We start from the raw sequence: 14,780 nt of genomic DNA, 5'->3' as shown, positions 1-14,780 counted from the left end.
GGAGAGGCCTGGAGAGCCATATGTTGCCCCCAAGCCTGAGCTTCCCCATCTCTGACCACTAGCCATGAACACCAGAACACAAGCCGTGACTTATTTAATGAACTCCAGTGTCTTTAGCAAACTCAAGTATTTAATGAACTCCAGTAACAGGAGCTTTGGTACAGCCCTCTCCTCACTGTGCACCTCAGCCATATGCTTTTATTTGCTTATCTTTGCTTCCTCATCTCCCCTGCTAAGATTCACACTTGGGGGAAACAGCCAGACAGTCTCTGCCTTTGCCACAGTAAGTGGCTAGGGTGCACAGTCACGCAGGGGCCCTTGGGAACACAAAGTATGCTGAGGGTCGGGTTGTACTCCTGATTATGTATAGCTCTAGACTCTATCACCCATGAGACTGAACTAGGGTGTGGCTTTGGTCTGCTGCGTTACCTACCCACACCAGAAACAAAACTATTTTGAGCCTCCTTCACCCCACTCTGCCACTTTTCTAGCACATAAACTGGGATGGCTGTTTCTGTTGGAAGTAGCATCATGTTAATTTTTTCCATCTTCCGAAGCTGACTCCCCCGGCAACTTCAACCACTAAACGATCTTCCACGCGAAACATTTCCTCCACATTTGTGGTTGGTTACGCTATTCTGTTTAATTATATGGTTGCCCAAAGGTTTCCATGAAGATGGGATGCTCCGTTGCAGACCTGAAATCGTGAGTCAGAGGGAAGCCCCGCTCTCATCCCACTTCTGACAGAATTAGAAAATGTGCATGTGTCAGAGCTGCTTCAAGATCCTAGCTCACAGAGGATCACGCTAGCCAGCGGTCATTAAGTAAAAGTCTTTATTGAATTACAGTTTCCTTTCTCACGCTGCTGTCTGCAACTCTACGTCTACTAGCTAGATCGGCGAGGCTCCGTCTGAGTCTCCGCCCCGTGCGCACCAACTTAATATCCTAGCCTTGCTCCACCTTTTCCTCCTGACTGTCCTCCTCTGGGTCCCTCTACCCCCCGGGGCTTCTTCCTTCCGGGATTCTTCTGACGCTGACCCGGACCCTTCTGCCTCCTTGCGCCGGGCTTTAGGACCTGGTTCCCTTTCGGGGCTGCTCACTGCGCCGCCTTCCTCTGCATTTGAACTTGGCGCGCGCGCCCAACCTTCCACTTTCCTCTTAACCGTTTCTTCGCTCCCCGATGGAGGTGTGGCCACTCCTGACTCCTGCCCTCCCTCCTGTGGTGAGCTGCCAGCGCTTCCCCCCTGGCTCCTTTCCTCTTCCCTACTTCCTGGCGGTGACGCTGGTCCCGATTTCCAGCTGCTCCCCCCTGAGTCTCCTCTGGCTCTATCTTCCTGGGGTGCCTCTCTAGATTCCCCCCTTGCCCTGGCCACTGGTGCTCCTTTCTGTGAATCCTCTGATTCACTGGAAAGACTGGGAGATCTCGGGTCGTCGTCATCACTCATCCTTTCCTCTGTCTCCTCCCCTTCGCTCTCTGTTTCCTCCCTTGCCCGTGCCTCTGCACCTAAACCCCTGACATCCATCCCCCCCTCGAAGCCCCCCAGTCCCCCCTCCCCTCCTTCCGGTGCTGGAGCTGGGGGCTGCTGTTGCAAAGGGACGAACGTCGGATATCGGTCGCTTCCCGTGGCAGGCCTCCATCGGAACTCTTCCGGGTCTTCCTCCCTGCTCTCGTTGACGACAGTCACCTCCTCTTCCATCTCTGTGCCGCCGTGCTCGAAACCAGGGTCGTCCCCGAAAATGTCCATGTCCGTCTCTCCCGCACTTCCTCCAGGCGGCGTTGCTCGGCCGGAACAGTCCAGCCACTTCCTGCGGAACTGCTCCTCCGGCCTATCGTCCCACCAATACGAGGGTTCTGAGACAGATCCCGAGGGTGACCCCTCCGGGGAACGGACGTCTCGTGTCGGTTCCTCGTCCGAGTCGAACCCCCTGAACGTGCTGTCCGAAAGCGTGGGCGTGAAAAGCCAGTCGTCGAAAAAGTCCGCTGGCATAGGTCTATGTGGGAAGAGGGCATGAAACTCGTCTTTGAGCAGAGGTTCGTCTAAAGCGTAGCCCGGCACCCAGCTGTTCGCACTGGCCGGGGTGCCCTCCCTGGCGAGAAAGTATTCTACGCCCTCTTCCCCCCATCTGGAGTCCAAAATCTCCGTGACTTCGTTGATGCGCTCCTCCTGTGCCACTCCCGCGTGCCCCGTTCCTTCTCTGAGCGGACTCGGCGCCGTTCCGGGTTCCTGGAACCTGTGTGGTGCCTTGTAGGGAGTGAGCACCGATCTGTGGAACACCGGATGCATTCTGGAACCCTCCGGAAGCGCCAGCCTGAAAGCCACCGGGTTGACCTGCTCTTCGACTTGGTAGGGCCCCAGTTGTTTATGCCCTAGTTTCTTCTTGGCCAACGACCTGGCCGGCACTGCGTGGGCTGCTAACCAGACCCAGTCTCCCACGTGGAGCTCTTCGCCAACCCTTCTGTGTTTGTCCGCTTGTACCTTGTATGCGTGTTTAGCCAGCTCCAGGTGGCGTCGCAGCTGATCGTGGACTTCCTGCAGCTCCGACGCGAACGCATCTGCTGACTGCGGCTCCCCTTCTCCCCTGCATTCCAATCCCGGGAAGGTTCTAGGGTGCCGCCCGTTGTTGGCGAAGAACGGCGTGACGCCCGTGGATACGTGCTTCGTGTTGTTGTAGGCAAACTCTGCAAGCGGCAGGTAATCCACCCACGTCGCAGGCTGTTGGTTCGCATAACATCTCAGGTACTGCTGCATGATGGCATTGGCTCGCTCCGCTTGCCCGTTGGTCTGCGGGTGTCTCGCCGACGCCAGATTGATCTTGACGTTTAGGAAGCCCATCAGCTTCTGCCAGAAGTTCGAGATGAACTGCCGCCCGCGGTCGGACAGAATAGACCGTGGCAGACCGTGAACCTTGAACACGTGGTCTATGAACAGTTTGGCGGTTTGCTCTGCCGTGGCCACCTTAGCACACGGAATGAAATGCGCCATCTTGGAGAACAGGTCCACCACCACCAACACTGCCGTCTTGCCCCTTGAGCTGGGCAGATCCGTGACAAAGTCCAGAGCCACCCTTTCCCAAGGTTCGACCGGAGTTTGCAGCGGCTCCAACAGTCCAGCCGGCGGTTTGTGCACCGTCTTTGCCCTCTGGCAAGTGTCACACCTCGCCACGTAGTCTGCGACCTCCCCTCTCATTCCAGGCCACCAGAAATCCCTGGCTACTAATTCCACCGTCTTCTCCTTGCCAAAGTGCCCGGCCGTGGGTGCGTCGTGCAGCTGCTGTAGCACCTTGGCTCGAAGTTGGTCACCCGGCACGTAGATGGCCCCTTTACGGATGAGCAATCCATCTCGTAGCTGGAAACCGTCGGCCGCTGCCTTGCCCCCTCGCACCTCTGCCATCTTCGTTTGTGCGAAGGAGTCCCCCTGCAACGCTCGCCGCACCGCCTCTAGGTCCACGGTCGCCGCGGCGCACGCCCACACTGTCGGTGCAAAGATGTGCATGGCGGCCGCTGGTGTTGCGTCCTCCAGATACTGTGGCTTGCGGGAGAGAGCGTCTGCCATGATGTTGGTGTCCCCCGGGACATACTCTATTCGGAAGTCGAAGTCCGCAAAGAACTCAGCCCAACGTATCTGCCTCTGGTTCAGGAACTGTGCCGTGCGCCAGTGTTCCAGATTCTTGTGGTCCGTGCAAACCTGCACCGTGTGCTTGGCGCCGATCAGAAAGTGCCTCCACGCCTTGAACGCTGCATGAATGGCCAGCAACTCCCTGTCCCATATGGTGTAGTTCTGCTCGGACTTGCTGAGCTTCCTGGAGTAAAACGCTCCCGGCCGCCACACGCCCTGCTGGTCCTTCTGCAGCAGGACCGCCCCCACTGCTCTGTCCGAAGCGTCTGTCTCCACCCTCATCGGCATGCTGGGGTTGACATGAAGCAGCTGCTCTTCCGACGCGAAGAGACGCTTGAGGGCCTGAAAGGACTGCTCCGCCTGCTCTGTCCAGATGAACTTCTTCTTCTTGGAGCTAAGGGTGTCAGTGATGGCCGCCGTCTGCATCGCGAAGCCCTTGATAAACTTGCGATAGAAGTTCGCAAAGCCGACAAACCGTTGGACCTCCTTCCGGTTGCGTGGGCTCTTCCAATCCAACACTGCTCGAACCTTGGCGCTGTCCATGGCGAGCCCCTTGTCAGACAGCTTGTAGCCCAGAAAATCCACCTCCGGCACGTCAAATTGGCACTTCTCCAGCTTGGCGTAGAGCCTGTGTTGCTTTAGCCTGCCCAGCACTTCCTTAACGTGCTTGTCATGTTCTTGCTGCGACTCCGAAAAGATCAGGATGTCATCCAAGAAACAGACGCACGTCTTGTAGAGAAGTCCCGCCAACACGTGATGCATAAATGCTTGAAAAACGTGAGCGCCATTTTGCAGTCCAAAAGGCATAACTCTGTATTCGTAGGTACCCAGTGGCGTGAACATGGCTGTCTTCCACTCATCACCCTCCCGCATGCGAATGAGGTTGTACGCCCCCCGCAGGTCCAACTTGGTGAACACCTTTCCCTTCCGTACCTTCGCCAGGAGGTCGTCGATGCGGGGCATGGGGAAGTCCGACGGCTTGGTCACACTGTTCAAAATCCTGTAATCCACTACGAGTCTTTTTTGGGGCGTGTCTCGCTTCTTAACAAAGAATACAGGACTGCCCCCCGCTGCCTTAGACTCTCGGATGAAACCGCGCTCCAAATTATGATCGATGAAGTCTTTGAGTTCCTGCAGTTCGTCCTCAGACATGGAATACAGCTTCCCTTTAGGCAGCGCCGCCCCCGGCAGCAGGTCAATTTTGCAGTCATATGGTCTGTGAGGGGGTAGCCTGTCCGCCTCCTTCTCGCAGAAAACTTCCAGAAATTCTGCGTACTTGTGGGGAATCGCTTGCAGCGTGCCTAGCAGCAGCTGTGACTCCTCTTCCTCTCCTTCCTGCCTGGGTACGATGCAGTGTTCAGCACAAAAGGAAGAGCCGAAGACCAGCTGCCTCTGGAACCAAGCCATCGTTGGGCTGTGCTTGTCCAGCCAACTCATGCCCAATACAATGGGCGTGTCAGACAGTTGAGTGACGTTGAAGCTGATGACTTCCCTGTGATTTCCAAGTCGCATCACCATTGGTGGCGTCTGCTTCACCACTTGCCCCCCTAGCAGCTCCCTGCCATCCACAGTGACAACCTGCAGGGGCAGTGTGGCCGGCAGCAACTGCACAGCGTGCCTGTCGACAAATTCCTGCCCTATAAAGTCCGCGTTGCTGCCGGAGTCGATGGTGATTGGCACGTCCATGGTGATTCCAGTGGGTAGCTGGAGAGATGCTGTGAGCCTCACTACTGGTTTGGGCGGGAGGGGGTTCACTGGCTGTAAAATCTCTGGGGACTGCGTCACTAACACGTCTGGCTGGGCCCCAGTGCCTCTTCCTCCAGCCAGACATCGTCGTTTCCCTGCTGTGGTCCTCCCTGCTGCGTTGCTGCAGTCACCATTGCTGAGGCTGCAGTAAGCTTGTGGGGCCTCTGGGGACACTCTTTCGCCATATGCCCTGGCTGCTCACAGACGTAACACTTCCTGGTCCCTCTAGGAGGCTTCGCCTTCACTGCTGCCGGTGCTAGGGCTCTGGTTGCTGACTGAGCCCTTGCACCTCCAACCTCCATAGGTTCGGCTCCTCCTCCTGGCGGAGGCGTGGATTGCGCCCGTGCTGCTTCTCTGGGAAAGAAGGAGGGGCCCCCGGCTGGTTCGCGCCCTCCACGTCCTTCGTCCTTGCTCCACGGACGTCCTTCCAGCCTCACCCCCACAGCCAGTGCCCTCTGAACGACCTCCTGGGTGGTTCGGGGTCTCTCCCCCCTCGCTATCTCATCTTTAATCGAGTTGTGCAGTCCCTCCCAAAAGAGGTCTCTTACAGGAGCCGAATCTCTGTCCCATTCCAGGGCGCTGACCAAGGCGAAAAAGCGGGCATGATACTGTCTGACGCTGGCCCTCCCTTGTCTCAGCCCATGCACCTCCTTCCGTGCAAGATCAATGTCAATACTTGATAAGAAACACCCATCCATCGCTTTAATAAAGGCATCCGCATTCTGGAGCGCCGGATCGTTATCTCTCCATAAATTGCGCAACCATGCTTTCGCCTCCCCATGCAGATGGGACATGATGAACCCCACTCTCTCCTGTTCATCTCTAAAGTCTTTATGCAACAGTTGCAGTGCGCACAGTACGTCGGCTCTAAAGTTGGGATACTGTTGCAGGTTCCCATCGAAGTGAGAGAGCAGTCCGCCTGTCCGTCTCGCCAACCCAATTCCCTCCTGCCGGGGTGTTTGCTTTGCCAGTACGTCTAACCTGACCTGGAGATCCCTGCAGGCGGCAGCTGCCTCGTCCTCTCTCTTCCTGGATGCGAGAACCTCGGCGTTCAGTTGTGCCACTGCTTTTCTGAGGTCCTCTATCTGCTGCTCAGCCGTCATGTCTCCTGCCGTTCGTGAGCTCGCTAGTGGGCGCCTGTTTCTCTCCCCTCCTCGAGGCTGCAGATGCCCACAATGTGGAGACGGAGCCTACTGTCAGAGCTGCTTCAAGATCCTAGCTCACAGAGGATCACGCTAGCCAGCGGTCATTAAGTAAAAGTCTTTATTGAATTACAGTTTCCTTTCTCACGCTGCTGTCTGCAACTCTACGTCTACTAGCTAGATCGGCGAGGCTCCGTCTGAGTCTCCGCCCCGTGCGCACCAACTTAATATCCTAGCCTTGCTCCACCTTTTCCTCCTGACTGTCCTCCTCTGGGTCCCTCTACCCCCCGGGGCTTCTTCCTTCCGGGATTCTTCTGACGCTGACCCGGACCCTTCTGCCTCCTTGCGCCGGGCTTTAGGACCTGGTTCCCTTTCGGGGCTGCTCACTGCGCCGCCTTCCTCTGCATTTGAACTTGGCGCGCGCGCCCAACCTTCCACTTTCCTCTTAACCGTTTCTTCGCTCCCCGATGGAGGTGTGGCCACTCCTGACTCCTGCCCTCCCTCCTGTGGTGAGCTGCCAGCGCTTCCCCCCTGGCTCCTTTCCTCTTCCCTACTTCCTGGCGGTGACGCTGGTCCCGATTTCCAGCTGCTCCCCCCTGAGTCTCCTCTGGCTCTATCTTCCTGGGGTGCCTCTCTAGATTCCCCCCTTGCCCTGGCCACTGGTGCTCCTTTCTGTGAATCCTCTGATTCACTGGAAAGACTGGGAGATCTCGGGTCGTCGTCATCACTCATCCTTTCCTCTGTCTCCTCCCCTTCGCTCTCTGTTTCCTCCCTTGCCCGTGCCTCTGCACCTAAACCCCTGACAGCATGGATCAAATAGGAAATGACTCCTGAATTCGTCCCAAAGTAAATGAGGATGCATTTATTTTCCCCCTCTTTTTCCCTTTCTGCAGATGAAGAACTATTTTCAGGGATGTACATTGATTTCATGGGGACTGACGCTGCCATTTTCCGCAGTTTAACCAGACGGAATGCTGTGAGAACCGACCAACACAATTCCAAATTTCTGAGTGGTAAGAGGGCCAGGTTTTGAGTTTCATTGTTGTACATGTTGCAGCATGTAAGTGGAAATGCTTTTATAAACAGATAAATAAGCTTAGTTGGCTTTTCTGCAAACAGAACTACAAATCACAAGAGATTAATTTGGCACATTTGACAAATTGATTAGCAAATTTGAGAAGTTTCAATATACACAATTTTTCAAATGGATCATCAGACTATATCAGGCATGTGATTTGTCAGCCATGGTATTTGATCTGCTATCCAGTGGCGTAGCGTGGGGGGTGCAGGGGGGGCCAGCCGCACCGGGCGCAACATCTGGGGGTTAGGGTTAGGGGGCGCAAATCCACGGGTTAGGGGGCACAAATTACTTGCCTTTCCCCGGGTGCTGACAACCCACGCTACGCCACTGCTGCTATCCAACACTATGTATGCATGTCTTTTTACACATCTCTGTTCGGGTGACGTGTAATCTGCAATGTGGTTTGTGTGACAAGCCAAACTCCAAGGTAGTACTCTTGAAACTAAGTAGCACTTTTCAAATTTCTTGGATTTCGAAGTTAAGATTTAAGTCTATTTTGCAATGTGCCTCACTCAATCAAATAATCTATCAATTTACACAAGAGAAAGAGGAGAGAAAGTAAACTTTGCATAATTAATAATTTCTCAGACTAAAATAGAATCAGATGCTTGAAGGACTCCAGGACTCTTGAGTTAGACTCGATAAATTTATTAATAATTGACATGCAGGTAACAAATCAGACTTTAGGAATATACATTCCCCACAGCTGACAGCAGGCAACAGCTGTATGACCACAGGGAGTCCCATTTTGTTGCAGGCTTCTGCAGAGTTGGTCTGTGGTGTAGATACTTGCTCTCCATGGTCCATGTTTTTGTGTCATTTCAGAGCCTGTGTTTGTGGATGCCCACCTCATCCCAGATGGCACTGACCCCAACGATGCTAAAGTATACTTCTTTTTCAAGGAGAAACTGACGGACAACAGTGGCAGCACCAAGCAGATCCACTCTATGATTGCTAGAATATGCCCGGTAAGCAGGGAGTGGTGTAGGAAGGACAGCTGTCAATACCCTGTGCCTGGTTTTGCAAAGTGTTCCTGCAGTGGAGTAGTTGCTTGAGTCATCAAAATTATTCTGCTCGAGTCTATATTTACCGTGAGCTTCTGTTTAGCATTATTGACTTGCTTGATCGCTTCTCCCTTGCATAAATAGATGTTTCAACAGAAGGGAGGGAGCAACATCCAAAGACATCTCTGGAAATGGCTGGAATTAGATACAGTTCTGTGCTTTCCTTTAGGAAGGAAGGCAGGAATGAGTCTATTTTACTTCAAACTGTGTGAGAGGAAAGTGCGCTTGTGTTCAGGTCCTTTTTGTGGATTTCCCACAGGTATCTAGTGGATTAATTACTGTGAAAACATGATGCTGGATTACATGGGCCATTGGTCTTATCCAGTAAACTCATCTTTGGTTCTTAATCACAGCTAGTTGCATGAGGCCCAGGGCCTGCTGGCTCTAAGCAAGTATTGATGATATTGTAGGGTCCTTCTTCTGGGCAGCAAATGTGCATGAAGGCGCCTTCCACTGCTCCTGTTCGCCTGGGATCACTGTAGGTGGCAGGTGACAAGGCGGCTCAAGCATGACATGGCCTCCCTCTCCAAAACACATGAAAACAGCTCTTCCTTTCATCAAACTCTGCATTGTAAAAGGAAGGCTTTCAACATCACAAATCTCCTTGGTACAAACAGTTTCCCTAGCACATGGTCTAACTGGTTGGTGAGTTGGGTCTTTTCATTTCAATGGTAGGTCTGAGCAATGGAAAAAGCCTGTTGTGCTTTTATCTGGTTCTTCTTTGTTGTTGTTGTTGCTGTGAAGGCACCCAGAGGCAGAAAACACTAAATATTATTAAACCATTATTGTCATAATGAAACGCAGATGACTTGCTAAAAGTCCCGGGGCACAATTCCACTTGCATTTGTCTATGCCAAAACTTGCAAAACCAGGCTTCAAAAGAACATGGGATGGATGTGTGTGATGCTCTGTATCTGATGACCTTACTAGAAGTCAGCAACAGGAATCTTTTGTAATGCTCTCTATATGGGGCTACCTTTGAAGGTGACCTGGAAACTACAACTAATCCAAAATGCGGCAGCTAGACTGGTGACTGGGAGCGGCCGCCGAGACCATATAACACCAGTCTTGAAAGACCTACACTGGCTCCCAGTACATTTCCGAGCACAATTCAAAGTGTTGGTGCTGAACTTTAAAGCCCTAAATGGCCTCAGTCCAGTATATCTGAAGGAGCATCTCCACCTCCATCGTTCTGCCCAGACACTGAGGTCCAGCGCCGAGGGCCTTCTGGCGGTTCCCTCGCTGTGAGAAGCCAAGTTACAGGGAACCAGGCAGAGGGCCTTCTCAGTCGTGGCGCCTGCCCTGTGGAATGCCCTCCCACCAGATGTCAAATAGAAAAATAACTATCAAACTTTTAGAAGACATCTGAAGGCAGCCCTGTTTAGGGAAGCTTTTAATGTTTAATAGGTTATTGTATTTTAGTGTTTTGTTGGAAACTGCCCAGAGTGGCTGGGGAAACCCAGCCAGATGGGCGGGGTATAAATAAATAAATTAATAATAATAATAATAATAGTTGTTGTTGTTGTTGGACAGGGTCTAATGCTCCCTATTAGAATGAAAAGAATGGTTTCTACACTGTGGCCTGCTAGGTACATATACTCCTTTCATTTCAGTTGACTGTTCTGCACATTGAACAGCAGAACCATTTGCAACGCCTTCTCTTGGACTGTTCCACAACAGACTGCTGATGGGTATTATATATTTGAACGCTCTTCCATGAGGGACAGCAACCCTGTCTGCAAATGGAAATGGGGCACCATAAGAGAGAAGACTTAGGCATGCTAGTGTTTCTTTTCTTCCACTCTGACATGTTATTTTCCTATATTTTGTGGGCAGGTGTTCTAGCAGGCAGCCAGATATGGTTCAGTCCAGGAAGTTGTACCACATAATTTGCATTGGCTGGTAGCAACCTCATAACATAACTTCCACCTTTAATTTGTTTCTTTGTTCAATGTAAATATGTTGTGCATTCATAACGCAATTCTACACCATAGATGGTCTCTTCAGTGGTGGAAGGATCTGATATTCTGATTAGTGTCCTGATTGTGCAGTTTGGGCAGGAAAAATGAGAAGCTTTTAAAGTCCAAATGCTAATTGAAAGTAGGGATGGGAAAGAAAATTGATTCCACTCACAGTAAGAGGTAAACACAGAACCAAAACACAGTCATCTTTTGAAATTCACACTTCTCCAGATTTAGCAAATCAGTTCTTCAGCCAAGTAATATGTACAAAAATTCATGTGTTAGAAAATATATACGTGTGGTGAAAAAGATTGCTTTGCAAAAATGCATGTTTTAGGAGAAATTGACAGTAAAATGCTGGTGTATTTTCATGCATTATTTTTTTAAAAAAGCACCTCACTAACTAATGTTGAAAGTGCTAGTTGATGTCTGTGTAGTTTTTGGAGTTAGTAAGTGGTTTCTTCTCTGCTCCCCCCCACCCCCAGAATGACACTGGTGGACAACGCAGCCTTGTGAACAAGTGGACAACTTATTTGAAAGCAAGACTTGTGTGTTCAGTAATGGATGACGATGGCACAGAAACCTACTTTGATGAATTAGGTACAATTTATTATTTCCTGCTTAGTTGTTGTGGCCAAAACCTCTAAGTGGTTTACAAAGCATGTGAAATATGTATTAAAATTGTCAATGAAAGTCAATGCTAAAATCAGAATCAAAACATGAACAAAATCAGCCATTATAATACACATTATAAGCTAAAATGACAGATGCAGATACGTCCACATTACAGGCTAAAGTATATAATCGTTGCAATTTCTAAACAGAAAAAAAATTTTTTTCCTCTAATTTCCCTCTAATTTTTGCATTTGCACTGAGGTGCCTTCAGGAACATAGAGCAAGTGATGTCCTCAGGGCAATCAAGGATTGGGAGTCATCCATTTGAAACTTGCACCAATTTGGTTATCATATAAGCTACATACACTTTTAAACATTTTTCTCCTCCTTCCATCAGACAGACTATCTTGTCAGTGACATAATAAAAGTATTGTGCAACATGGGTTTGTAGCCTAAACAAAAAATTCCATTGGCTTCAGATGGAATAAGGTCAGGGTATGCGTGGTGCAGTTTGGAAATCACATTCAGATATATTCAGCCTCTGTTTTGCTTCTTTCCCACAGAGGATGTGTTCCTGCTAGAAACAGATAACCCCAGAACAACGCTGATATATGGCATTTTCACAACATCCAGGTAATCTTGCACGTTTGTGAAAGAAAATCCACAGATTAAATATTACGCCTGAGAGAAGTTGTGGTGAGGCGATTCCCATGTTTTACAAATGTCTCTCGTCTAAGGGGATATCCGCACGAAGGAATGGGTGGGGGTTTTATGTAACATGGCAAGCAAATGTTTCCAATACTGCCGTAATTTAAATTATCATGGAATTGTTGTTGTTGTTTAGTTGTTTAGTCGTGTCCGACTCTTCATGACCCCATGGACCAGAGCATGCCAGGCCTTCCTGTCCTCCACTGCCTCCCGCAGCTTGGTCAAACTCATGTTCGTAGCTTCGAGAACACTGTCCCACCATCTCGTCCTCTGTCGTCCCCTTCTCCTTGTGCCCTCCATCTTTCCCAACATCAGGGTCTTTTCCAGGGAGTCTTCTCTTCTCCTGAGGTGGCCAAAGTATTGGAGCCTCAGCTTCAGGATCTGTCCTTCCAGTGAGCACTCAGGGCTGATTTCCTTCAGAATGAAGAGGTTTGATCTTCTTGCAGTCCATGGGACTCGCAAGAGTCTCCTCCAGCACCAGAATTCAAAAGCATCAATTCTTCGGCGATCAGCCTTCTTTATGGTCTAGCTCTCACTTCCATACATCACTACTGGGAAAACCACAGCTTTAATAAAAGCTTTAACTACAGTATAGCTTTTATCATGGAATAGCAGCACCCAAAGGCTTTCTGTACAATAAAGCTGCATCCTGACATCGAAGGTGGTGGTCTGATTGCCCTAGGCCAGGGATGGAGGACCTTTTCTAGCCCCAGGACTGTATTTTTTCATGCGCTAACCTCTGGGGACCACAGGGCCTGAGGCAATGGTGGGTATAGCAAAAGATGCAGCAAAGAGAAGAGTGGGAACCACAGACCCCTCAACCACACAGTGGGTGGCATTGCAGCCATGAAAAAAGTGAGAGCTTTCTGCACACACACCTCTCCAAGCTTCTTATGAGGTTTTCCCCTGAAACCATCCATCGTACGTTCCCTCTGGTCCAGTCACACAATACTGGAGCAGCATTTCAACCTTTTCCATGTGTCTGGTCCCACGTGCTCCAGCGACGTCTCTAAATAGGCATTGGGTCAGATAAATGGCTTCCACACATTCGTTAACTGGAAGACACTTTTGTCTGCCATCTTCTCATTGCTTTTCATGAATTTCGTTCTAAAATAGGAGATGAACACCGTAGGAGCCAACACCGTAGCTGTTTTGTTGATGACAGAGAACAGTTAGTTATCTCTCAGTGGTGTGATATATAACCTATAATTTAAATTCTAACTCACTCTGTCCCTTGGGCTCAAAAAATACTGTAAGACACTTCACTGTCAAAAGACAAATCAAACTGAAAGGACTCCCCCCCCCCCCGCAACCGCCCAATGCTTTAACAACTCAATTTCCATTGAGGTTGGTTTGTACTGTCTGTGTGTATACTGAATATTCTGAAACTGCTCCCTGTCTAGGCACATCACCAAATTACATTGGTAGCATGCATTTTAAGTTGTCATCAGACTAATAAATATGATAATTTTCTTTCTTTCTTAATTGCTTGGCAATCAAAAAGGTATCATTTAAGCAGCTGAGCCGCCTTCTTTTCTTTTGAGCAACTGTCAACAGTGAAAGAATAAAGTTTACCAGCAGGAGTAGAGGCGGGGGGGGGCCGCAGAAAGACCACATTTATGATTACATACGCAGTATGTGTGAGCTAGAAATTGGTTTGCCTAATGCATATGGTGAAGTGGAAAATGGGTTAGGCTCAGGCAGGCCATATAAGGTGGTAAGCAAGGGAGCACTGACTCTATTCCAGGCCCTGGAGACATTTCCTGTTCCTTGTGCAGGAGTTTATGCTGCTGTACGTTTCTTTCTCCACAAGACCCTAAGGATCTCTCTCTCTATCTCACACACACACACCCCATTCCAAACATGCAGTATAATTAAAACTAAAGGTCTTAATGGATTTCATTTGGCAGCAGAGCCTAATTTATTTTCAACCTCTGCATGCTCCAAACAGCAGATACATGTTAGAACACAGGATTGTAATTAGTTTTGATTGAAGCCCATGTTTCTATGGGTGTTTCTGAAATGAATCAGGTTTTTTTGTGCTGAAGAAAACATAATAAATTCAACATAGGGTGCATAGCCTGAAGTGATTAATGTGATTAATGCATTTTGTACCTGATTTATGCTCACACTTATGTGAGCAGCGGAACAGTGATTTTAGGACAACAGATCCTGGTACATTGTTCCTTGGAACCCACATGCGATGTAGAATCAGATTTGCTCATCTAGCAAGATTCAGAGAGGGAAGGGAAGGGTCAGTAAGCTGAAAACTTTAATATCAGATTAGAACCTGATGTAAGGTTTGTACGGCACTGAAATGCAGGATATAGTCTGGTAAATATTCTGCCTTTCTGAGACCCATGTTGAGTTACTATGCCAAGGCTTACATTATTGTAATCATTACATACCTAGTGTAATATCACTCCTGTTTGCAGTTTAAGTTCCTGCATCCAAATGCAAACCCCACATGCACACATCCATCAGAAGGCCACATCTCAAATCCCACATGGAAAGCAGGATACAACTTAAGAAATTGTTCAGTTGGTGTGTCTGCCATTTTCTCTCCATTCCAGTGAGGGAGCTACATCCAGGCACAGAGGGGAAAGGTTATTTGGCTCAAGGACTCCATTCCTTTGGGGGCAAACTTCTGCGGGCCACATGCCAGGGGCAGGTTGGGAGAGACACAAAAGTAGGTGAAGCAATGAATGTAAATTTTACCAAAATTCCCAAGGTGGGGGACCTCAGGCCCAGGAACTGAATGAGGGCCCCCAGGCCTCTCCGGTTCCTCACCTTTATCCTCCCCCCAACCCAAGGAAAACCCTCATCAGCTCTATTTTGCAGCCTCC

At 49.9% G+C, this 14,780-nt stretch overlaps 1 protein-coding gene across 1 annotated transcript in view; it reads left to right on the top strand.

Moving 5' to 3' along the window:
- SEMA3C (semaphorin 3C) overlaps positions 1-14,780 on the top strand; it is a 151,750-nt gene that overhangs the window by 90,864 nt on the left and 46,106 nt on the right. The window contains exons 7-10 of the mRNA XM_081210709.1: positions 7,399-7,518; positions 8,412-8,554; positions 11,097-11,211; positions 11,790-11,859. Coding sequence (XP_081066835.1) covers positions 7,399-7,518; positions 8,412-8,554; positions 11,097-11,211; positions 11,790-11,859 — 448 coding nt within the window. The remainder of the gene's footprint in view (positions 1-7,398; positions 7,519-8,411; positions 8,555-11,096; positions 11,212-11,789; positions 11,860-14,780) is intronic.

This window comes from Podarcis bocagei (assembly GCF_964188305.1).
Source record: "Podarcis bocagei genome assembly, chromosome: 10".
Classification (NCBI taxonomy): Eukaryota; Metazoa; Chordata; class Lepidosauria; order Squamata; family Lacertidae; genus Podarcis; species Podarcis bocagei.
This window is presented reverse-complemented; position numbering and strand designations above follow the sequence as displayed.